At 36.2% G+C, this 25,829-nt stretch overlaps 3 protein-coding genes across 10 annotated transcripts; 2 read left to right on the top strand and 1 right to left on the bottom strand.

Moving 5' to 3' along the window:
• Nucleotides 1–273: 273 nt before the first annotated feature.
• rab44 (RAB44, member RAS oncogene family) lies at nt 274–13,582 on the top strand. Of its 2 annotated transcripts, none has more exons than XR_013786947.1 (9): nt 274–433; nt 1,094–10,949; nt 11,057–11,153; nt 11,220–11,342; nt 11,440–11,501; nt 11,590–11,704; nt 12,434–12,532; nt 13,169–13,245; nt 13,345–13,582. XR_013786947.1 is itself a non-coding variant. In XM_079460889.1 (9 exons), the coding sequence occupies exons 2-9, from the start codon at nt 1,110–1,112 to the stop codon at nt 13,430–13,432; spliced, it is 10,521 nt and encodes a 3,506-aa protein (XP_079317015.1). In that variant the 5' UTR covers nt 274–433; nt 1,094–1,109; the 3' UTR covers nt 13,433–13,582. The 2 variants fall into 2 exon arrangements, 1 of the variants encoding a protein (XP_079317015.1); XM_079460889.1 differs by having other exon boundaries at nt 11,420–11,501.
• On the bottom strand, nt 13,577–24,237 carry entpd8 (ectonucleoside triphosphate diphosphohydrolase 8). 7 transcript variants are annotated; one of them, XM_079460895.1, is made up of 11 exons: nt 23,987–24,237; nt 20,188–20,222; nt 19,348–19,484; nt 17,871–17,988; nt 17,565–17,715; nt 17,284–17,443; nt 16,868–17,098; nt 16,507–16,773; nt 15,934–16,044; nt 15,324–15,458; nt 13,577–14,747 (listed from the first exon to the last, which is right to left on the bottom strand). In XM_079460895.1, the coding sequence occupies exons 2-11, from the start codon at nt 20,198–20,200 to the stop codon at nt 14,694–14,696; spliced, it is 1,377 nt and encodes a 458-aa protein (XP_079317021.1). In that variant the 5' UTR covers nt 20,201–20,222; nt 23,987–24,237; the 3' UTR covers nt 13,577–14,693. The 7 variants fall into 7 exon arrangements, with proteins under 7 accessions (XP_079317021.1, XP_079317016.1, XP_079317018.1 ...); XM_079460890.1 differs by having other exon boundaries at nt 13,577–14,146; XM_079460892.1 differs by lacking the exon at nt 23,987–24,237 and adding an exon at nt 21,556–21,582 and having other exon boundaries at nt 13,577–14,146; nt 20,188–20,295.
• trub2 (TruB pseudouridine (psi) synthase family member 2) lies at nt 22,600–25,593 on the top strand. Its single transcript, XM_079460899.1, has 8 exons — nt 22,600–22,881; nt 23,087–23,218; nt 23,311–23,385; nt 23,600–23,661; nt 23,821–23,902; nt 24,011–24,083; nt 24,205–24,341; nt 24,429–25,593. Exons 1-8 carry the CDS (start codon nt 22,764–22,766, stop codon nt 24,788–24,790), a joined length of 1,041 nt encoding a protein of 346 aa, XP_079317025.1. The 5' UTR covers nt 22,600–22,763; the 3' UTR covers nt 24,791–25,593.
• Nucleotides 25,594–25,829: the final 236 nt, after the last annotated feature.

Here is a 25,829-nt window from a genome sequence, read left to right as displayed (position 1 = left end):
CCTATTAGGTAAACTTTAAATATACACAGAGGGGCCAGTAGGGGGCTGTGCTGTTAAAGATGATTGGAAAATGTTTGTGAAACTGAGAAATGAAAACTGTGAAATGAAGATCTCACTTGAGATACTGCTCTAAACTTTGTGTAGAAAGAGCTTCTAATAATGGTAATAGTGCATGCTAATGCCTGCAAAATAAGTTTTAAAAGCGAGACTTTTCGACAACTTTGAGTGGTTTAAACAGGAAAATCGGTCAGCAGCTCTGTAAATGTACACTTCACACTTAGCTTATGATGCTTTGTGTGTCAACAGTGCAGGAAGTTGAGGGTTTCAGTGAAAAGGAAGCTACACGAGCTCAGCCCGTAATAAAGAAATACCCAAAGCTATTCTACTCTCATTGCTTAGAAAACCCCCAATGGATTATTAAAGGGTCAGCAAGGTAACGTCTCATTTTGTCATGGTGCAGGTGTCTCATTTACACTCTGTTACCCTTTATCATTTGCATTTGGAAACGCAATGTTATGCATGTACATGTGTGGTTTGGTTGAACTTCATAAATTATTTGTATTTACTTAGCAAGTCGTGTTTCATAGTTTTGAAGTGTTGTTGAACTGTTGCTGTTGAATAGACCGAATATTCGATCTGGTGTTATTTACGACATCACAACATCTAATAATTTAATCATATTTTAGTATTAAATGTTAACCTGCGTGTATTATACTGTAGTTTTATAACTGATTGAATGAGTGTTTTACCATTTGTCACGTATTTTCCACATTCTTGAGAACTTTAAGTATTACTGTATTTAATGATGTGAGAATAAAGCTAAGTGAAAACCACTTATATGTGACTATCAATAGGGCAACACTGTAACTCTTAAATATAGATATAAGAAATAACATGTAAGTACACTGTTTTAAAACATTTTATCACCAAAAAGCTTTTGAGAAATCCTCACTTTTAGCCCATGCGTGACATTTGCAATGAGTCATACATATGTGACGCATCTGTAATGCTCTCTTGGTTTCCTTTTTAATCATGTTCTTATAAAAAGTTTGATTTTTTAAAAATAAGTTATGCCCATTGTGTGTCTTATCAGCCACAATTGAAGAACCATGTCAGGCAGAAGATCTAAGAAAAACCAGAAATTTGGTTCGTCTCGACGAAGCAACAGAGGTCTCAGAGTTAATGAGGAAAAAGATTACAATGAGTTTGATGGGCAAGATGAGGTCAACGCCACCAACCAACCGGATGACATTGTTTTAGAAGCCCAGATTGATCATCTGCCAAGCGTAAACATTGATAATCAAACCACAAGCTTAGCGAGTTCTCCACATGCAGAGTCACCCATGCCAGAAAGAAAACGAAAAATAGGATCAATGCGCAACAAGGCCGGTGGGTTTAAAAGTGGGAGTAATCTTGAACCATGTGATGAGTTGAGGACTACTGAAGAGTTTGGTGAGGAACAAGAAACCCAACTAAACAGATCAACCACTGAAGTAGAACAAATTTATCCAACAAAAAATGAACAGAGAAATGCTCCTTACGATCTATCCCAAGAAACCCAGGGCTCTGGGTTTGGAGGGGGGCTTGAGGTGGCACAAAACATTACTGTTACTGTTTCACAAAGTAAAGAAACCGATGCTATACACCATCAAGAAATATCCTCGTATAGTCAGACTATAAGCCTTGAAGCAGGAAGCAATATGGCGATGGAGCAATCTACAGCCCAATCTAATGTCGTCACAGCGGCAAAAACTGACTTCGAAACCCTGTTGGCCAGCAGCTTACAAAAAAGAAAAATGGGGTCGACCCGTAGGCCTCTTGGAGGAAATAGAGAACAAAACAGAGAAAATGTAGAGTTACAAGAAACTTTAAGAAACACGACAGATGATGTACGGATAGCAGTCAAAAGCAGTGAAGCAGAGTTCAACATGTTAGAGGAGATGATGCAAACGTGGGATGATGTGAAAAGAAAGGAAAGTCCTACAAACACATCGTCCCACACAGAATCAGCTTTTGTTTCAAATAAACTCCTCTCATCTGAAAGAACAGAAGAACTTGATGTTTCAGCTGAAATTGAAACCAAAAACCAATCGGTTGCATGTTTGTTTGTTGATCCAACAAAACCACCATCTGACAGATTTAGCAATCACGAGACCTTATTTCTCAATAAAGAGTCGGTTTGTTTTAAATCGGATATGGAAACTGAGGCTGAGGACTTTAATGTGTGTCAAAATGTGACTGACTCGACCCACACTCGGTCAGATAACGTTTTGGAAGAAGTGTGTGGATTTACTGATCCCTACCAAGATGTGCCCGATTCAAGACACACAACATCAGAGGACTGCGCTTCCGTTAAATTAGTAGAAACTAAAGAGGAACCATGCAGATGGGATCCAAATATCATTATTTCATCATCAAAACAAGATACAAATATAGGTAAACTTGTGGTTAATGTTGAGGAACCTCTTTCTTCACTCTGCCCTCTTGATGTTGCTACTAAAGATGGTAACATTGAGATTTCCACTGATGTACTTACAGCAGAAGTCCATAGGATTTCTGAAACCCTTGAATCTGATATCACCCATGCTGAACCCACAGCTGGAGGTTCAATTCCTGAGATGACCGATCCTGGGCCGGACAGCCACGGTTTAGAGGATGAGGGAAAAGAGACACTTATGGCTCTATCAAATGATGTCATTATAAATAATGAAGTGTCACATGCGATTGTTCCTGAGGCAGAAAACCAAGAGATTTATGTGGAAATTAAAGAAGGAAATGATATTGATGTTATCGAAAGATCAATAATATGTGACGTTACTGTGACTGAAATTGTCACGGATGTAGAGAATTTTACAGAACAAAGCATAGATCCTCAGACTTTGGCCAGAAGGGAAAATGAGAATGTGAGTACTAAAACAGGACCTGAAACAGATGCACTTGAAATGAAAGACCAGGACAATGTTGAAAATAATGCCAGAGATTACATTATAATGCAAATACTTAAGGATGAAAGAGAGAATGAAGAAGAGGAGGGAGAGACCAAAGATCAAGAACAACAGTCTGCATCTCAAATACAAGGCAGACCACCATGGGTAGATCCTGACAAAGAAAGCTATGACTTCATTCGAGATACATCTATGGAAGATGCAAAAGAGATTCTCCTAAACGCAAAATCAGGGGCAGCTTTTGATGGAGAATATAAAACCTGTGAAAAATACAAAATTATTGAAGAATCTGAAGGGCATGGGAAGTTGGATGCATCAGCCATCATAACATTAGATGTGACAGAACGCCTTGCAAATGTTCCGGATAATGATATCAGATCGGATTTACGGATCGAAAAGCATTCCTCTAAAATAAACTTTGAAGCGTTGATGCAAGATGCTGTTACTGAAAGTTCACTAGAGTCAACCGCAGTTTCCGAGCAATCTGAAATCAGCCTAATTCCAGAAGATTCCCAAGGAGTACAGAAAAAGGATGGAGATAGTGAGGGAGTTGCAGAGAAGGACAAAGGACCAGGATTTCTAGAGAAAAATAATGTAATCGATCAGAACATGAAACAAACTATGATGGTTGTAAAAGATGACGGAAATGAGATAGTGATAAGGTCAACACAGGAACTGTGCGATGATGAGGCTGGTAAAGCAGAGGGACATGCAGAGAACACATCAGCACAACAGCTACGATTTTCATTAAATATATCTCCGAAGCAAGGTTGTCCACCTCAAGATTATTCTGAGAAAATGCTGGAAGGTGAAGCAGAAGAGATGTTACTCGGTGCAAACTCAGTACATGCAGCTTTTGATAGGATGATTAAGACAAATGATGAAAGCAAATTGATTGAAGAAGACTTTAAAGATACGGTAGCCGCAGAACATTTACCCAACGTGAACATTCAGGATGATGCCAATCAGTCAGATTTACAAACAGAAAACACAGAGCAAAATAAAATATTAACTGAAGGGCAAAATAATACAAGTCCTCATATAAATCTGGAAGAACGTCAAGAAACCCAACACGTTGAGTATGTTTCTGCTGTGACTACTTCTGGTCTCTCCTTTGAATATTCAGAAGAGTCACTCACAAAACTTGAAAACATCAATGAGATCCCAGAAGATTCCCAGAAAGAGGATAAACAATTAAAAACAAAGCCACTTGTTCACAAGCGAAAAATGGGCTCAATCTGTAGACCTCTGAGAGGAAATAAAGGGCAACTAAAAGACAGAGAACAAGATGATGAAAGTGAAACACTTAACAATGATGAGAAAGAACAGGAGAGAGAAATAAGTGGGGAAAACGTTACTGGTCCTGTGGAAGAGTTGGACTCAACCATCATACAGTTGTCATGTAATGCTGAGAAATCCACTGAAGAGAGTATAAGGGATATCACAGAATCACAAACTACCACAAAATGTCATGCAGAGTCTCAGGAAAATGCTGGAGATTCTGAAAGTTTACCAGCAGGGGGAGACACTGAAGCACATTTGGAAATTCAAACAGAGATTCAAATGTTTGACTCAACAATTGTTGAAGGAACAGAAGAAAACATCTTTGACCATGATGTTCTCATGAGAAATGTTGAGTTTGTTGGAGACACATTTACAGTAGAAAGTAATATGACTATTGAGTCAGATTCTCTTCAAATGAACACATCACTTAATACAAACCAGGAAGCGTTAAGATCATCTGAAAATGCTCAGAGTGTTTCTGCTGTGACTGATGCTGGTCTTCCTCTAAGAGATGTCTTAGTTGGTTCAGGAGAGAAAACTGCAATGAGCATCATTTCAGACAATTCTCAAGGAGATTCACCATCAAAATTAAGTCCACTTGCTCACAAACGTAAAATGGGCTCAACACGCAGACCACTCAGAGGAAACAAAGAAAAAATCAAAAGTGCAGAAGAAAAAGAGGATGGAGGAAGTGAAGGAGTGGCAGAAGAGTACACAGACCTACATTCAGAAACCCAAGAGCAAAATAATGTGATAGATGACAACATAATAAAATCTATAGATGCAAGCGAAAATGAAGAACATGAAATGACAGAGACCGTGAGAAAGTCAACACAGGAACTGTGTGATGATGCAGCGGATAAAGCAGAGGGGCATGCAGAGATTACATTAGAACAACAGCTAAGATCTTCATCAAACATATGTCAGACACAAGATGATTCACCACAAGATGATTCTGAGAACATGCTGGAAAGTGAGATGGACATTCGAGGAGAAAAAGATGAAGAAACTGAAAATACAACAACTAATATTGAGGCCACAAAATCTGAAGAAATATTTACTCTTGGAGACATTAACTCAGAAGTTACTGTCACACTTCAGACACAAAACCAACTCTTCATCCAAGCTACTGATGAAGGCGTTCATGACTATATCCAAACAGTTAAAGGTGTGTATGAAGAAAGCGGAGGGGATGAAATATTCCTTAGTGCCAACACCGATGCAGCTTTTGACACCAGAAATGAGACAAAAGATAGAAGCAAAGAAACTGAAGACTTCAAAGAAATAACCAACATTCAGGACAATGACAGTCAATTAGATTTACAAACAGAAAATCCAAAGCAAAATAAAGTATTGACAGAAGAGCAAAAGACAAATACAACTCTTCATAAAAACCCAGCAGAAAGTCAAGAAACCGAACATGCTGAGAATGTTTTTGTTGTGTCTGATTTTGGTCTCTCATTTGGAGATTCTGTAGAGTCACACAAAGAACTTGAAAACATCAATGAGATCCCAGAAGATTCTCAGAAAGAGGATAAACAATTAAAAACAAAGCCACTTGTTCACAAGCGAAAAATGGGCTCAATCCGTAGACCTCTGAGAGGAAATAAAGGGCAACTAAAAGACAGAGAACAAGATGATGAAAGTGAAACACTTAACAATGATGAGAAAGAACAGGAGAGAGAAATAAGTGGGGAAAACGTTACTGGTCCTGTGGAAGAGTTGGACTCAACCATCATACAGTTGTCATGTAATGCTGAGAAATCCACTGAAGAGAGTATAAGGGATATCACAGAATCACAAACTACCACAAAATGTCATGCAGAGTCTCAGGAAAATGCTGGAGATTCTGAAAGTTTACCAGCAGGGGGAGACACTGAAGCACATTTGGAAATTCAAACAGAGATTCAAATGTTTGACTCAACAATTGTTGAAGGAACAGAAGAAAACATCTTTGACCATGATGTTCTCATGAGAAATGTTAAGTTTGTTGGAGACACATTTACAGTAGAAAGTAATATGACTATTGAGTCAGATTCTCTTCAAATGAACACATCACTTAATACAAACCAGGAAGCATTAAAATCATCTGAAAATCTTGAAAGTGTTTCTGCTGTGAATGATACTGGTCTTCTTCTGAAAGATTTCTTCTTAGTTGGTTCAGGAGAGACTGAAGCAGTTTCTGAGCAAACCGAAATTAGCATAACTTCAGAAAATTCTCAAAGAGATTCATCATCAAAATTACATTCACTTGCTCACAAGCAAAAAATGGGCTCAACCCGTAGACCACTCAGAGGAAACAAAGGGCAAAGAAAAGACAGAGAACAAGATGATGAAACAATAAACAGTGAAAGTTTGATCAATGAGGAGAAATCCACTGAAGAGAGTATAAGGGCTATCACAGAATCACAAACTACCACAAAATGTCATGCAGAGTCTCAGCAAACTGGTGGAGAAATTGAAAGTTTACCAGCAGTGGGAGAAACAGAAGCACATTTGGAAATTCAAACAGACATTAAAATGTTTGACTCTACGGTTATTGAAGAAGGAACAGAAGAAAACATCTGTGATGATGTTCTCATGAGACATGTTGAGTTTGTTGGAGACACATTTACAGTAGAAAGTAATATGACTATTGAGTCAGATTTTCTTCAAAACAACACATCACTTGATACAAATCAGGAAGCGTTAAGATCATCTGAAAATGCTCAGAGTGTTTCTGCTGTGACTGATGCTGGTCTTCCTCTAAGAGATGTCTTAGTTGGTTCAGGAGAGAAAACTGTAATGAGCATCAATTTAGACAATTGTCAAGGAGATTCACCATCAAAATTAAGTCCACTTGCTCACAAACGTAAAATGGGCTCAACACGCAGACCACTCAGAGGAAACAAAGAAAAAATCAAAAGTGCAGAAGAAAAAGAGGATGGAGGAAGTGAAGGAGTGGCAGAAGAGTACACAGACCTACATTCAGAAACCCAAGAGCAGAATAATGTGATAGATGACAACATAATAAAATCTATAGATGCAAGCGAAAATGAAGAACATGAAATGACAGAGACCGTGAGAAAGTCAACACAGGAACTGTGTGATGATGCAGCGGATAAAGCAGAGGGGCATGCAGAGATTACATTAGAACAACAGCTAAGATCTTCATCAAACATATGTCAGACACAAGATGATTCACCACAAGATGATTCTGAGAACATGCTGGAAAGTGAGATGGACATTCGAGGAGAAAAAGATGAAGAAACTGAAAATACAACAACTAATATTGAGGCCACAAAATCTGAAGAAATATTTACTCTTGGAGACATTCACTCAGAAATAACTGTCACACTTCAGACACAAAACCAACTCTTCATCCAAGCTACTGATGAAGGCGTTCATGACTATATCCAAACAGTTAAAGGTGTGTATGAAGAAAGCGGAGGGGATGAAATATTCCTTAGTGCCAACACCGATGCAGCTTTTGACACCAGAAATGAGACAAAAGATAGAAGCAAAGAAACTGAAGACTTCAAAGAAATAACCAACATTCAGGACAATGACAGTCAATTAGATTTACAAACAGAAAATCCAAAGCAAAATAAAGTATTGACAGAAGAGCAAAATACAAATACAACTCTTCATAAAAACCCAGCAGAAAGTCAAGAAACCGAACATGCTGAGAATGTTTTTGTTGTGTCTGATTTTGGTCTCTCATTTGGAGATTCTGTAGAGTCACACAAAGAACTTGAAAACATCAATGAGATCCCAGAAGATTCTCAGAAAGAGGAGAAACAATTAAAAATAAAGCCACTTGTTCACAAGCGAAAAATGGGCTCAATCCGTAGACCTCTGAGAGGAAATAAAGGGCAACTAAAAGACAGAGAACAAGATGATGAAAGTGAAACACTTAACAATGATGAGAAAGAACAGGAGAGAGAAATAAGTGGGGAAAACGTTACTGATCCTGTGGAAGAGTTGGACTCAACCATCATACAGTTGTCATGTAATGCTGAGAAATCCACCGAAGAGAGTATAAGGGATATCACAGAATCACAAACTACCACAAAATGTCATGCAGAGTCTCAGGAAAATGCTGGAGATTCTGAAAGTTTACCAGCAGGGGGAGACACTGAAGCACATTTGGAAATTCAAACAGAGATTCAAATGTTTGACTCAACAATTGTTGAAGAAGGAACAAAAAAAGACCTCTGTGATAATAATGTTTTCATGAGACAAGCTGAGTTTGTTGGAGATACAGTTACACTGCAGAGTAATAGGACTTTTGAGTCAGATTTTCTTCAAAATAATACATCATCTGATTCAAACCAGGGAGGGTTGAAATCATCTGAATATATTGAGAACGTTTTAACTGTGATTAATTTTGGTCTTGTCTTGCAAGACGCTGCCGTTGAAAGTGCACAACACTCAAACACAGTTCATGAGAAAACTGAAATCAGCATCAGTCCAAAAGATTCTCATGGAGAAGATTCCAACTCAAAATTGAATCCAGTTGTTCACAAACGAAAAATGGGGTCAACCCGCAGACCACTCAGAGGAAACAAATATAAAGAAGATTTAAGAGAGTCAAAGGAGGAAGACATGGACCCACCCTCAGAAATACAAGAGCAGAATGATGTAATAGATCATGACACAATGCAAAAAATAATGGATGTAAGACATAATGAAGAGAAAACCCCAGGGACATTGAGAATATCAGTACAGGAACTATGTGAGCACCTGTCTGAAAATAAGGAGTGGCATAGTGATATTACATTAGAACAAGAGCAAACATCTTCATCAAATATATCTCAAACACAAACTGGACCATCTCAAGATGATGCTTACGACAATTTACCAGAGATACGAGAATCCAATACTCTTGTTTTGTCTGAGGCATTGTCAATGGAAGAAAACCAAATTCAGGTTGATCCTGTTGTCACGTTTGGAACTCCTCAAATAGAGGATGGAGTAATCCAGTCAGTGTTCAGCAGTTCTGTGCAGAAGAGGAAGATGGGGTCAACCCGCAAAACAAAGAGAGGGCAGGGGATGGAGAAAGAGAGAGAATTGGGAGAAGAACTAGATGGTGAAACAAAAAATGCTACAACCAAGGAAGATACCATAAAACCACTGGAGAACTTTATTCTTGAAGATCTGATGTCATTAACTATGACAGGAACTCATGCGAATCAGCACCCGTCTAGTTTATCTTTGAATAAAGAGAGCCATGACATTGAGAATAATGGAAGTAAACTGAACAATCAGATAGAAAACACAGATCAAACCGAAATGCTAGAGCAAAATAATCCAAATTCTAATACAAACCCTCTTCAAAATCAAATTATAATTTCTGAAATGTATCACACTGAAAACATACAATCAAATATGAATCCAACTGCTCAAAAGCGAAAAATGGGATCAACCCGCAAGACACTGAGAGGAAGCGGGCGTAGAACAAGAGAAATAGAATCAAAAGAAATAGATGGAGATAGTGAAAGAACATCAGAAGAGCACACAACAGAATTTGCAACAAGTGAAAGAGAAAGTGAGACGAAATTGGATGTAAATACACAGTTCAAAGAGACTAGAAGCACTGAAAGTCTCACACATCCAGTAGCTACTTCAAAAATATTTTTTGAAACAGAGGATGGAGTGAAAAAAATGTCAACGAATATTGTCGGCCTGTCTTTGGTGAGTGAGGAGATTCAATCCAATGAAGCGCCTTCAGAAGCATTTAGTACAAATCTACAATCAGAAATGTTTGTCAGTGCAAATAAGATGAAAGGAGGTAAAAAATATGATGGACCATCAGAACTTGAAAATGTAGAAAAATCCAAAAGTCTAGAAGAAGTTGAAAGTGAACATCAGTTGCAATTAACAGTGTTGGAGCAATCACATCAGTTGATGCCTTCAGAAAAACATCCACGATCAGAAACCGTTACCCCTGAAAGGAGAAGAAAGATGGGCTCAACTCGCAAAAACTTAGGAGGAAAACGAGAAAAGAAGAAGAGAGAAGAATCTGAAAGCAATCAGTTTGCACCAGAAGAAGACCAGGACGGTGAAGCTAGCGCAGTACAAGAGGCAAAATGTGATCAGATAATTCACGATAGTGTTGAGCATTCAGACAACTCACTTCTCAGCGAGATAGAGAGAGCGTTAAAAAAGACTTCTCTAAGTTCACAAAACACTGACTATCAATTAATCATCAATGAACCAAACTTAGCAAAAACTCCTGTTGAAACATCTCATTTCAATACCCCAGAAAACTCAGAACCAGAACAAGGGTCAGGCATAGAGAAATATGTATCTCTCCAAGTGACAGAATCACAAAATCCATCTGAAATCAGCTCACCGGGACGGCGAAGAAAGATGGGTTCGACTCGCAAGAATCCCAGACAGCAACTTCAAGCAAAAAGAGAAGATGAAAATAAAGATGATGAGGAGGATGAGATTGAAGATAAAAACAAACAGGAAACAAAAAGCCTCAAGAAGGACCTTGAAGCAGTAGCTGAGGAATCTAAAGTTCACGATACCAGAGATAATGAAGAAAATAAAAAGTATCTTGATATACCTGTTACACTTACAAATAGCTCTCAGACAGAGGAAAGCACTAACTCTGTTGGCCAAGAAGGGACTTCACCATCAACTAAAAGGAAATTTGGATCCAGGCGAACAAATATAGGCAAGAGAGACCTTGGTGGGCTGACCCCACCTGAAAGTAATGATGATCTCACGGTATGTATATACTGCAATTCTTGCGCCTTTTATTTGAGACATCCTGCTTATTTTTTTAAGTCTGCTCCAGAAATTAAGAACCTTTACAATATGCTCCAACCACACAGGAAGACACCGGCGCTCGGCTGGTTTCTTTGGACCAGATGATAAGAGCATCACAGCATGATGGAAGCCCTGGAAAAAAACAGACAGTTTTAAAAAACAGTAAGCAACATTTATTTGAATGATTAAAGTCACATTTCTAATATGAACATACTCTCTGTTGAACAGTTTCAGATATGGAAGTCGTTCAGTTTAATGTGGTGATGGTGGGAAACAGCTCTGTAGGAAAAACGTCTTTTGTAAGACGCTTTCACGGAGGAGAGTTCAGTCTGGATTACACCTCTACGATTGGTGAGTCATGTGACCAAACATGGACATTCTCGTCTTCTGTGATAAGTGTAGTTTCATTTAATGTGCTTTACACCCAGGTGTTGACACCTGTGTACAGAACGTTGTGCTTCGTGACAGAGTTGTTAAACTGCAGATATGGGACACAGCGGGTCAAGAGAGGTATGACAATAAGCAAAAAGAGCAGATAAAATACAAAAGAGGTTTGTTGATGTGTGTATTTTAACAAAAAACATTTTTCAAAACAAAGGTTTCACAGCATCACAACACAAGTGTTTCACAGGGCCGATGGCCTTATTCTCATGTATGACATCACATCATCGAAGAGTTTTATTTCTGTGCGAGACTGGATTTCTCAAGTTCAGGTAGCTACTATTAAAAAATAATAATCTTATAGTAACAACTCTCTATTGTAAAATTTAAGGTCAAATTATTGTGAAAATATACATTCAGCTGTGGAAAAATTTAAAAGACCATTTCAAAATTATTTAAAGTTTTTATGAATTTACTGTTTATAGGAATGTGTATTGGTTAAATTATAATGTTTGTTTCATTCTGAGAACTACTAACAATATAGGGATGCCCCGATACCAATTTTTAAAGACGGAGTATGAGAATCGATATTTTTTCTGGTACTCACCGATACAGATTATTTAGTGAGTTGGCAATTTACCAAGCACAACACACTGAAACTAAAAACTCTGCTCCAATCACATTATCAAAAAATAAAAAATTTCAGTCAGTTCTGTAAGGTATGTTATGTGAGGTATCTTTATGAGTACAAGTACGAGAAAAACTTTAAAGAAAACAAGTTCATATTTACTTTTAACAGAAATATTTGTACATGTATTGAGGAAACAAAATGTATGTGATAGCCACAGTTTTTATCCAAGTTTTTCTTGTCAGTCCACATTGATGTTGGACAATGTAACGTCACTCCTGAGGTTTGATTTTCTTGAAACCCAACAGACACTGGAGTGCAATGACCATAGAAATGCTGATTAAATGAACATTTTAAATGGTCTCTTATTTTTTTCCACGGCTGTATTTTCTTTATTTTCCTTTATCTAACCATTTATGACAATGTCACACAGGAAAAGGCTCCCGATGATGTCATCATGATGTTGCTCGGCAACAAGAGAGATTGTGCTGGGCGTGAAATTCAGGTTCAGGAAGGGGAGGATCTCGCCAGAGTAAGAAAACAATGTCACCCTAGGCAAATGTAGTCCTAGATGTTTTGTTATTGTCACGAACGTGGTAGTGGAAAAACCCAAGCGCAGGCAGCAGGGATGAATGAAGGGGTTAACAAATAGACTTTAATAATCAAACAGGAACAAAACAAACACCCTCGATGGGGAAAACACTATTAAACAAGAAACCAACTGAAAACTAAACAAGACTAGCAAACACTCAATAGAATTATTAGGAAACATGAACACTCCAACAGTGCAGGATACATGAACACGTACAAGCAAGGGATCATGTACAACCAACGAGCACAAGAGAATAGACAAGAGGGTATTATATAGGGAGACTAACAAAGGAAATAACAATGGGCAGGAGTGGGTAATGAGACACAGGAGGAAAGCTATACTAGAAACGAGAGGGGCAGGGCCAAATGACGAGACAGGAGAGAACGCATATTATATCCTGATTGACAATAATATGTTTCTCTCCACATAAAACACGTGGGTCTGTCATGATTCTGCCCCTAGACCAGAAAACCAAGACAAGAGCAGGCAGAATCATGACAGTTATAAGGTGTTGTGTTAGTTTTGTGTTACACTAACCTTATTTTTTTACACATTTTTTGTCTATTCCTTCATTAGGAGTATAAAATTAATTTCTTGGAGTGCAGTGCTGCAACTGGAGATAATGTGTCAGAATGCATGAAGAGCTTAGCTGAGTAAGAATTAAAGAAACAACACCTGTCATAGCAATTGCTCACTAAGTTTGAGTGTGGGTTATGTGATTTATTTAATGACCTGTTTCTCATCATCATTAGGATGTTAGTGCAGCAGAAGAGACAAAAGATGGAGGAACACAAAGCATTGAAGAGAGATCAACCACAGAAGAAATCTGGTTGCTGTTGAGATAAATGCATATTTAAGCACTTCAAAAAATACAAAAACAAATATTAACTGCAAATATTTTGTTGCTTAAAGGCCATGAGGCTTGTATTTAATAAATATGTACAAAGCGCAATATTGTTTTACACATTAAAATCTGACAGTTGGTAATATAACAAGAAGTTTATTTTTTTTACACTTCCTAGCTGTAAATGCTGAGTTAAGGTGAATCCAAACAAGAGAATGCACATAAAATCTACAACCCTTTTGTTTAAGTTTATATATGAAAAATAAAAGCATCTCAAATTCCTGGATTAACATTATAGAGTAAATCGTTGAGGTATAACAAGTCAACCTTCCAAACAAAGACAATACATTAAAAATCTACTTAACCCAATTTAGCTTATGCTAGAAAAGAGAATGTCATGCCAAGAACAGCAGTCAAAACAAGTGCTTTTGTAGAGGACATGATGTCTTTTTGGGGTAGCATGTGATAAATATTAATGTATACATCTGCACACATGCACCCAAGACACACATGACTTAGTGCTTTGGATTATTAATAAACATAAAGATGATAATAAGTAGACTGAGGAAAAGGGCAAATACAATGAAGAAAATCTGAGCAGGCCATTGACTGTAAGGCACCCCTGTTATTGCTCTGGAAGGTTCAGAGGGAATCAGATTGGTCAGGTTTAACATGTAGCCCAGTGTCCAACCAACATCTGTGTCTGCCACCTGTTAACATCATAAAACCATGTGAGTAGAAAATTCATGTACATGTAAAAAGGCACAGTGTGCAAGTCACTTCTTGTTAGTGTATAAAATGCCTTCAAATTGTTGGTTTACCTGTTTTACCACCATCACAATGTACTATGGCAAGAAGTTATATTAATCTGTAAAATAACCTGCAAGAAACAGACATTTTTCGGCAGCTGCGGGCGGCAGAAATATTGCGTAAAAACTATTTTTTGTAAAATAAATTTTTCTTGAAAATGTGTGTTTTTCTGTAATTTGACGGTTTTTACCATATGTCAAAAATAGACCGTAAAATAAATCTGTTAAAAAGTGCATTTTCTCCGCCAGGTGGGGTGCCGAAAATCAATTAGGGATTTTTTAAAATCAATTTTTTTTAAATCCTGTCAAATTTGAGCTTTTCCCTGTTTCTATACTAAATTGGTCTTTTTCTGTAATTTGACGTTTTTTTACCGTGTTTAAAAAATATGTGAAAATCTTTATAGAAAACAGTAACATTTCCTCAAATTACAGTTTTTTTTACATTAATTCAATTCAATTTGATATATATTCGCTTTTCACATTGTGCATTGTTCCAAAGCAGCTTCATAGGAGAAAAGAAGAAAAACAGAAAAACATAGAGAAGGTCAAACACAGCACAGAGCATGATGTTTATAGAACAAGCAGGATCATTCTAGCAAATAATATGAGCAAGCCAACAAGGCCCTGTGACGTGGAATCCAAACACCAATGATCAATAAATGGAAGAAAACAATACCTCGCGAGATACCAGTCGCAACCGGGAGCACTAGGTTTACATTTATACAAATTTACAATTTGTAAGAAGTTAAATTCTGTAAAATTCATTTTTTTCTTTTAAAATGTGCGTTTGAGGATAGTATTTCATAATATAATGCATTACATTATGTCTTTAATCATTTATAAAACAGAGAGCTATATTGATCTTCATAGTAATGAACATGATGTAAAAAGGTCTAAATCATGTTTGTAAAATATATAAAACGAATAAACAAAATAAAGACAAAAGATACTTTGTATCAAATTAGCTTGGTGCAGTATTTCGTGCAGTTTTGGTTTGAATCTATAAATATTTTAACAAGAAAACGCCACAAAATACTTATTAATAAAATGTAACTTGCCAAAACTAAGGGCTACTCACCTGTTTTTCAAAAGAGATCTTATCCCATGTGTTGTTGAACTTGTATCCTTTCAGTAGTATAGTCATAATATAATGAGCAGAAGCACAGTAGTCTTTCAGATATTTTTCCTTAATTTTGGGATATTCAGCAACAAGCTGCATAAAGAACTTTAACAATCAACATTGCAACTAAAAATTGACAACACACATACAGCCATGGAATAAAATTTAGACTACTCCAGTTTTGCCTTCAATTAGCATTTATGCATCTATTGTGGAAATTCCAGTGTCTGAATTTCAACCAAAAAAAACTTCCGGAATGAAATAGTTACTTAACAGCAATGAGAAAGACAGAGAGAACGCAATAGCGCTGAAAGTAGTGAAAGAAATCTAGCTTAACATATATTTGTTTTACTGTTCCTAAAATACATGTACAAACTGTTATGTTGTTTTAAATGGATAGGAACTTGTTTTCTTTGTGAACATTGCAGATTTTGGAGCGGTCTCTTAATTTTTTCTACGGCTGTATTTAATAAAATTATGAAACATAAACAAAGCATACTATAATGTATAATGCTTGACTTCTATTAGAATTCACTATCACAGTATTCTTAGTGTGCATGTGACTCACGATGCTCCAGGATTTGCTGCAGTGAGTGTCTATAGTGGCAAGAACCTTGGCCAGTTCAGCTTTAGGGACAAGGCCGAAAAATTCAAAGGTGTAAAAGTATGCTGAAAAAGCCTGTGATGAACACACAAAATAACAGACACTCAAATCATAATTGTAGTAAATGATGTATTGATTTGACATATTGCTGTGTGATGGAATAGAATAGCACACAAAAAGCACAGCTTTATTGCAGATAAATATTTGACTGCATGCTTGTCCAAACAGAATCAAACATTCCTAGAAAATATCAGCACCATAATATAATATACAGTATGTCAATAGAAACATTTTATTATTTTCACATTTGTAAATTGAGAATTCCTTCTTTTACTCTATTGCCAGATTCCCACACTGTTATATATATTATACTTTCAATGACGTCATGTAAAATGGATGATAAAAAGTATTTTCTATGACACATCATAGCCATTATGTAAAGCACCCTACAATAGTGAAGTTCTCCTTCCTGACCTATATATAATAATACCCACAGGCAGCTCATGAAGTTGATTGAATAAAGCAAGAAATACTCACAAAGAACTCTCCATTGACCGGAGGCTGATAGACTCCATTGAAGCCACAGTTTGGAGAAAATGGACAGCTGGTCACATTGACAATGTCTTCCATTAGAGAAAGACAGAGGGAAGAGTTACTGGTCCCTGTGAAAGTGATTGTAGTCGTAGGTACAAAGCTGGTTGGTTTCTCCACACAAGGGGAGTTGTACAGGTCAGCCAAAGTAACATTGAGGTTATAATTTTTATGATAGCATGGATGATTGATCACTGATGATGATCCGGCCATCTAGATAAAGTAAAAACAACACACCAAAAATTCTATTCAAATTCAATGTTTCTTTGCAATTGTTTGTTAGACTTGTATACATGACAAAACTTACCTTGTGAAGCTGCACCTGAAGTTTTCTCATTGCCTGGTCTTTCCCATAGCACAGATAACTATGTGTGTAAACCTCATACTTGTACCCGTAGAGCTGGAGAGTAAACGCTGATCCTGAGACATTCACTGGGTCTTTCGGGGCGAATGAGATCTGCGTCGATGAGCCACCCAGATCTAGAGCTCCAAGGATTTGTACTGATTTGGGGTGGACCCATTTTCCCTCAAATGTGTGCTGCATGGACAACCATTTAGAGAGTTGAAGCATATGAGGTTTCAACAAAAGAGACAGATTGAGAGCAACTGTTTTATTGACTAAACAATCTTTTGAAAACTATGGATCCCTAAAAATGGCTTAATGGAAAATGTTGCATAATGTTAAATGATTCAGTCACATTTGAATCCGAAAGCCACAGTAACCTTGATAAATCTCTCTGAGAGGTAGTTGATGGTTATCCAGCCATAAATCCCCTCCTCCATGCCGGTGAGTATTCGAGCCCCTCGGAAATCAAAAGGATAACTTTGGATTGTGTTGGTGACCTCTTTAAGGATTGTGTCTGCTTGACCTTGGTTTTCTATGCTGCAAAAGAAATGATACGCATTTTTGTCAATATTCTATGTAGATTATATCAAATCTAGCATGAATCATTTCAGGAAATATGGTCAGATATTTTCCCATGGCGCTACGACAAAACATTGACCTAAGAAGTCGCATGCCTGCAGTGGCACCTAGATATACAGGTGTGGTTTTCTGCTGTTCTGCTGGTACAGCTGCTTTGGCAACATCTAAGCATTTCTTAAGACTTTCTCCGGCTCCAGGAGGATTTTTGACATAACTGGATATGCCATCACCTACAGTAGTTAAAATATAGCATGAACAAAATATACTTTGACAAATATAAGTTTGAGTAAGGGTACATAGTACACTTAAATCTATGGATGTATAAAACAAGTATTTGTTGCTTTTGTTTTTCGGCTGTCATTCTACATGGAATTCTACAGCTCACCGTCCACATCACAGCTCAGTTTTTGTGAAACTATTCCTGTGTTGTTGTCTTTGTTCCCCAACCACTGGTACAGGAAGAGGGCAGTGTGAGTGGAGCCGGCGTCAAACACAATCCCATACTGAGGAAGTCAGACAAAGAGTTTTTTAAAGTTTGGAAGAATTTATGGGTGTGAGTACTTTCCTGGAACTAAACACACCACACACATCCTGAGGGAAAGGATTTTACTTAATACATTAAGTAAACATGTTATGGATTTTACGCTACAGGAATGTTTAAACTAATAGTTAAATAATAAAAAAACTTTTGAATAGAAACACTTGTTTATTTAACACACGTTGTTATGGTATTTGAAATGTAAAATTACAAACGTTCACAAAGAGAGGTTAAGTGAGGTGATAAAATAAATAAAATATAATATTAAAGTTTTTTAAATTTTACTTAAATTTACCAAATGAACACAGTTAGTTTTAATATTGTAGGCAATTTTGAATTTCAGTGGAGAAGACAATATATTTTCTATAAAAAGAGAAACTTTAATGGGAAGAATGGTACAATGGAAAAATGTGTGATCAAAAAAATGTTTGACCATAAACATGCTGTAAATAGGAAATAGATAAACATTTTTAGCTAAACATACTGTTTTTTGTAAATAAGTCAGATGCATCACATACAAACAAATACTGTACTGTTATACAAACAACAACATCTATGTCAACCTCATTTTAATCCAAATTATTCAACCTATTATTATGCAGTTTTATAATATAACACATAATATAATATATAACAAAAATAATGACATTTGTTGTAAATTATTTTTTTACTTGTATTTAAACACCTGCAAACAGTTACTATCCAAGATGCTGAGATATCTAGACCTGCTGTGACCCTTCAGAGGACAAGCGGTTGGAGGATAGCAATGAGCCACTAACATGACAATTTCAAAGATCAGTAAGGACTATATTTGGAAGAACAATCTGATAAACAGAAAAGATATCTAGCTCAGGACATCCATGTATGTACGACCATGAGTTTCAGCAGATAGGAAAATTAAGTTGGCGTAAGATCTGTCTGATGAATATTTCCTTAATGCAAATGTTCCACAATTGCCACTTATACTACCTTACTTCACATGACTCGGCAACACTTTACAATAAGGTTCTACTCATCAACATAATGAATGATCTAATATGAACCAACAATAAGCAACATATATTTACAACATTTATTAATGTTTGTTAATGTTAATTAATACAACTATTCATTGTCTATTAGCCCATTTCAATCAATATTGTAAATAGAAAATAATGTTAATATAAATTACGCTATAGAACACTATAAAATATTTTAGATGCTATTAAATACCATTAAACTTTTTAGTAAATGTTGAAAGGGACAAGGTTCATTGTTAGTTCATATTACTTAGTTAGTTCATATGTTTAAAAGCCTCTTGACTGGCAGTTGATCATCTTTTTACCTGTGTCAAGTAAGGCTGATCCAAAGTCTGCCGATTAGCAAGTGACAGAATCAAAACGATGATAGTTGTGCAAGCTACACCTGCGAATGCAGTGCCCAGCAAAAACGGCTTCATCTGCAGTCCCATATCTGTGATATCTGTCCAAAAAATAAAACAAAGACCACATGAAAGTGAAAGTCCAGAAACTTAATGCCAAGTAGTACATGAGTGTCGATTAATCAAAATCTGGTTTGGACACATTCATTTTTCATTGCTTTGTTTATACTTCACAAGCCTGTCAAGGAGGTTTTAGTGAGTCAATGTTTAACCCAGAGCTGCATGTGATCTTTGTCATTTTAAGGATGATTGGTGGAAAGAAAAACATAACAATAATCCCTCAGAGAGAAAGTAAAAGCCTTACCCTGTTTGCCCTTTCTTGCCCTATTGCTTTCTTAATAAACACAATTCTACATGCACAGGTGAGACCACAGGTTGTACATGTATATATGCACCTTTACTCCAGTCGAGGCATCTGGGAACTAAAGCAGTACACCCACTTCCACTGAATATATTCAGTCCATTACACACACACACACACACACACACACACACACACACAAACACCATTTTTTCCTCACTCACACACACATATGGGTACTAATGCGCACACACACTCTGGCTTACAATCACAAAGCTTTATTGAATGTTGACAGGATGTCCTCCACTATCTGGGAATTGATAGATAAACCCCCAAACCCCAAACTATTTGTTACTTAATAATTAACATCTTTGTAACTCTCTGGGGTAAAAATCCTTGACCTGTCACATATATTTACACAGATGGATTTCAGTGAAACTTACTTTTTTTCACCATTTGAAGCTGAAGTTGGATTCACCTGGTTGAAAGAAAACTCCTGTTATATCCGGTTATAGCATACAAAACGTTTGTATGTCATAAAAGGTGAAAACCTATCAGCCAAATTAAATTAAAACTGATTAAATGATTTTCATTTCTATTTACCATTTTCTTCTTTATATTCATTCTCAGATAGGTACTGTTTAGCTTATATCATCTTACATATCATCGCTGTCCTCCTGAACCTTGGATGTCCAAAGTAACTTTTTTCCGAGAAATGGAAAAAAACACTGTTCTTTTTAAATGAATAAATACTATGTTGTCAAAGTTGGCAAGCACTTTTTAGTACTTTTTATTGGATTAATATTTGCAAAACAAAGTGACAAACATAAAGGGTGACTAAAAATAATGATTTATTAGAAAAATATGGACTTGTGGATATGGAGGTTTCAGCAGCGATATAATCTTGTATGCTCTAAATGGCAGGAAAATAATTTGTTCTTGAATATGAAAATACAGAGCAGTTCTAAGCATGTACTTTCTAATTATTTCCATGGCAATGGCCTGTTAGTTTTGGAATACGTATGCAAAACACTCTCATGTGTCCTTTTAGCCCCCTCACCAGCATCCTGATTTAGGTATTACAAAGGATTTGCTGCTAACCGTATACTTCAACACAATGACAACTCGAATTGCTCTCGGTCACAGTCAATTATAAATTAGCAAGAAATAAAGACATGGTTCGCTCTGGACATATTGTACATCACCATTTAAATCTTGTATGAATAGATTTTACTTTCTTCCATACAAAGCTGTTGTTCTCAATCACGCAACACCTGTTGCTCATTATTTCTCTTCACAAACTTATGTATATGCGCGTACCAGTAAATTACTCTGAAAAAGTAATTGGTTACAAGTTACTAATTACATATTCAATAGTGTAATTAGATTACTGTACAAATGACTCTCTCCAAAAAGTATTTTGTTACTTATTACTTTGTATATCCTCTATCAACCTTGATTAGTTAAGTGATTCAAGGATAGACACGAAACGACTCTTAATTCATTCAAATAAATGATATAAAACTACATAAAGTACTCTTATTAACTGACTGAGGTATTACAAATGTGAGAAAGATTCTTGACCATTAATGCATGCATTTTAAAGTTAGACTTTATACATTACACAGTATTTAGTCCAATTACATCTGAAGTAATTGTAGTGGAATTACAGAAAAATAAGAGTATTGCCTTACTTTACTTTTTAAGGGGAAAGTTATTAAAGTCACAAATTATTCACTCAACACTGGCGTGTACACACACACACACACACACACACACACACAAAATCATGTTACAGCAAGAATCAGTACCTTCGCATGATCAGTTCTGAAGTGTGTGAACTGTAAAAAGTCAATCGGGCATCACAGAGTCTGGTGGTTGTTCCTGTTTTTTTTAAACGTGTTATTAGACTATATTTTATTTGCTTAGCCTACTTAGTCAACAATGTTATTGGTTTAGAACATTAGACAGCACTACACCCTAACGTGACAAAAAACAAATATAGGAGAGTGCTTCTGAGTAAATTAAGAACAGTATCAGATACAGTATAGTTATACCTGTGAAGTATGAAGAGCCTGAATTGCAACTATGCATAGGCAGTACATTGATTTAAATCATTTTGTGCTCCATCTGTCTTGCATTAATTTGGCTTTAAAACACCAAGTGTCAAAACTAAAAAACAATCTCTTCATAGTACATTCTTATCTTAAACTCATTATGATTATCAAGCTTGTTAATATGTGAATTATATTACTTAGGTTCAGGTCATAAATAACTTCTAGCCAGACATATCACCAACAACACAAAAGTTACCAACTAAAAAAGTTATGTATTTTGTAACAAAGCAGCATTTGGAGTTAAGAAATTAAAACTAAATGATTATTATTTTTATTAGATTTTTATCACCTTACCGAGATTTTGTTTCACATTCCTATTAATATTTAAAGAGAAATTTGGATTTCATAATCAGTTTACTGGTTTATAGCCATTCCTAAACTGTGGGCCGTGCACCTAGTGGGTCATATCGGTTTTGCAGGGGAATCGGAATTTAAAATCAGAAATTAAAATATAATTTTCAGTAAAATCACCAATATTAAAATGAATTCTTTTGAAAATGAAAATATGATTTTATATTTACTATAGTAAGGTTTCAAAATACAATAAGACCTGGAAATTTACTAGTTTAGTAAATCCGGCATTGTACATGTGTGAATGCACAGAATTCACATTAAACCCTTACAAAACTAAATATATTATCTGCATTATATTAGTGTGTTTTACTACCAATACTTAACCCCTCTGAAGTTTGGGAAGCTCTGGATTATACACAGTAGTTGTTGTTGGGCTAAATCTCTCTCATCCAGCAGGGGGCAGTAATGTGGTGGTAATGGTAAAACACCAACAGAAGAGAAAGAACTGCATGTTGTTAGCCTCATGTGGTTTGGACGCAAGTCTCGTAACATTTCTATAACTGACTGTATATTTATTTGATTCTTTTAACATTCGATACTGAGTAAAGATGAGCACCCAAGCTGTGCGTCTTTTTCGTAAACTAGACGGATTGTTCGCTGTGTACAAACCGCAGGGTGTTCACTGGAAGCTTGTGCGTGACACCATAGAGTCAAATTTACTGAAAGGTAACGTTATTATACGTTTTTCTTAAGATGACAGTTAAATTACATTTTTATCTTATAGTAAAGCATTAGACGGTAATACCATTGTACCTACGGTAGTGAATGAGTATAACATTTATACTTGCATGGCATTCCTTGGTACTACTCTATGAAAAATGTCATGATAGTAGTACTGGGAATTATGACGAGGTAAATTTTCTCTCTGAAGAACTAAACTCCTGCCCTCCACCACCACGGTTAGCTGTGCAGTTTCAGCTTTTATCCAGTGGAGAGAACAGCAGCTCTACAGATCTTACATTATCACCCTCTATGGTCCCTTCACTAGCTGACCATCCTCAAGGTTAGTACATTCTCGTTTGCTTAATGCATAACTGCTGCTAGCCTGGTATAGACTGTAACTTTCAAAGTTATACTCTGTTTTTTACGTTTTAGTGACAGGGCCACAGTTTCGCAAGGTTCATGTTGGAATTGGTCATCGCTTGGATGCTTTTTCCTCTGGAGTATTAGGTGAGGTTTCGACATTTCATAATAGATTTCCTGTGGCTCAGTTGTTTGAGCAACACCAATGTCATGGGTTTGATTCTAGGGGATTGCACATACTTTGTATGAAATGTAAGTCGCTTTGGATAAAATCATCTGCCAAATGTGTAAATGTAAATAATAAGAAATTATGTGATCTGCTTAAAAGCTAAAGCTTAGTTGTGTTTTTTCTAAATTTCAGTTTTAGGGTTGGGGAAAACAAATGGATTGCTGGAGCGTCTATGCAAATCACATGTTACTAGGGTAAACATTTAAAATGTTTTAATTTGCATGACACTTTTTATCACCAAGTAACTAAAACTACAATGAGTGATTATTAATGCAGCGTTCTTTACACGGTTGTGTACACACTTTTATGTTTGTTTTGATATGAGAATTTTAATAGGATTGTTTTTTATGAAGGATTACACACTTGAGGGGGAGTTTGGAAAAGCCACAGATAATTTCTGTCACACAGGTCGAGTCGTAGAGAGAACCACATACGGTAATGCTTATGATAGCATCATTATTGCTGTTAAAAAAAATTAAAGCAAATGCACAAAAAAATGACTAACTAAATTTGACTAACCTTGTTCATTGATGTGTCCTTCAGACCATGTTACTCAAGATAAGTTAGAGAGAGTCCTTGCGATGATACAGGGCGCCAATCAGAAAGCTTTAATTATGTAAGTTATCATAACATTTTATATTTACATACTATGTGCTCTAATTGTGCTATCAGACTTTGTTACATGGCTAATGCACCATGTGTCTGTTTCTGAGTATGTATACATGTCCTCTGTACAGGTATTCTCAGGTAGACCTACAGACTCAAGAGGCTTATGAGCTTGCACTAAAGGGATTATTGTATCCTCATGGTAAAAGTCCTCCCGTTCTGACGGGCCTGCGATGCATACATTTCAAACCACCACATTTCACTTTGGGTTAGTACACTGTATCGTTTTTCAAAATACTAGATGAAGCACTGTTTATGTTCTTTAAATATGCTTTCATATGTTTTTTCACACTAGAGGTCCAGTGTGTGAATGAAACTCAGAAGTACCTGCGCAAATTGATTCATGAGGTGGGATTAGAGCTGCGGACTACTGCGGTCTGTTCTGGAGTTCGTCGTGCAAGAGACGGTCCCTTTAAAGTAGAGAATGCACTGACCCGCCAACAGTGGACTACTGACAATATTACACAAGCTATTGCTCAGTTTCGAAGCACTACACGCAAAATCAGAAAGTCTGGAATCTACAGACAGACTGCTGCCATATCCAACACAAGCATCCAAGAACACAAAATCAAGGGGCATGATGATGCCCAAAACTTTTCTGGTGGTACGATGGTGGATAGAGTGTCACCTGAGACAAGGGATGAAGAGAGAACATAATGTTATGCAAGTGTAATATCCTAAATTGAGATTATTTAGAATTTCTATGTTCAATCTTCAAATGTAGAAAGTACTCACTTGTTTAATTTAATTTATTACTTTCTCACATTTTCTTTAATATACATCATTAAAAGATTTCACAATGTTTAACTTATTTTTTAAGTCTAAAACATCAAGGTAATATAATTTGATGTACAATTTACAAAGTATTTTTACTCTACTTGGGTGCATTCATCTGTTCTTTATAATAGTGTCTTTTTCATTTAAACCTTTCTTTACCTTACATTCTGAAGCATAATACCACATTGCATAAATGCATCTTTATTACTTAAATACTAGATACAATTCTAGTACTTTCATTAAAAAATACTTGAGTTAATGGATTGCACTAGAGTTTATATGTGCTCAAGTGTTAAAGGTAAAAAAACACATGAAATGTAGTGGACTGAAACGTATGATATTATACTTTATAATGTAATGACGACATTTTCCCAAAGTAAAACAACTTTGACTAGGAAAACACTTTACTACTGTCCACCTTTTCCACAATTTGTTTGAACAGAAACCAAGGCTTATTTTGTACTAAATGCACTTCTGTTGTGGAACCTTCGATCGTTTACAGTCTTGCACGGACATTTCTAACCTCGAACTCATTTTAGCTGCCTTGCTTCAGAAATAAAATTGAGTAGAATGCGATTACCTTAGTACCCAAATACTCAAATATTTACTTTATAGATTTGCTTTTGAATGTCAAGTTTTTAGCAGTATGAATAATATATTTGTTTTATAAAGCAATAAGCCCCAAGGAGCAGTGTGTTACAGTGCATTATTACAGCTTTAATAAAATGGTTATTATATATACGTAGCCAGGTTTCTTAAATAATCAAAATTATATTTAGGCCATGTAATGCGGGGTATTTTATAACGGCATAGAACTCAGCTCAAATATAACGCAAATATCTAGTCACTTCCTTATTCTGACTGTCGTCTAGTGTGGAATTTGGCTTTTTGAGCCACCAGTCGCCCCCTAGAGGGGAAA

Source organism: Barbatula barbatula (genome assembly GCF_947034865.1).
Source record: "Barbatula barbatula genome assembly, chromosome: 7".
Classification (NCBI taxonomy): Eukaryota; Metazoa; Chordata; class Actinopteri; order Cypriniformes; family Nemacheilidae; genus Barbatula; species Barbatula barbatula.
The sequence above is the reverse complement of the archived record's forward strand: the minus strand, read 5'-3'. Positions and strand labels throughout refer to the sequence as shown.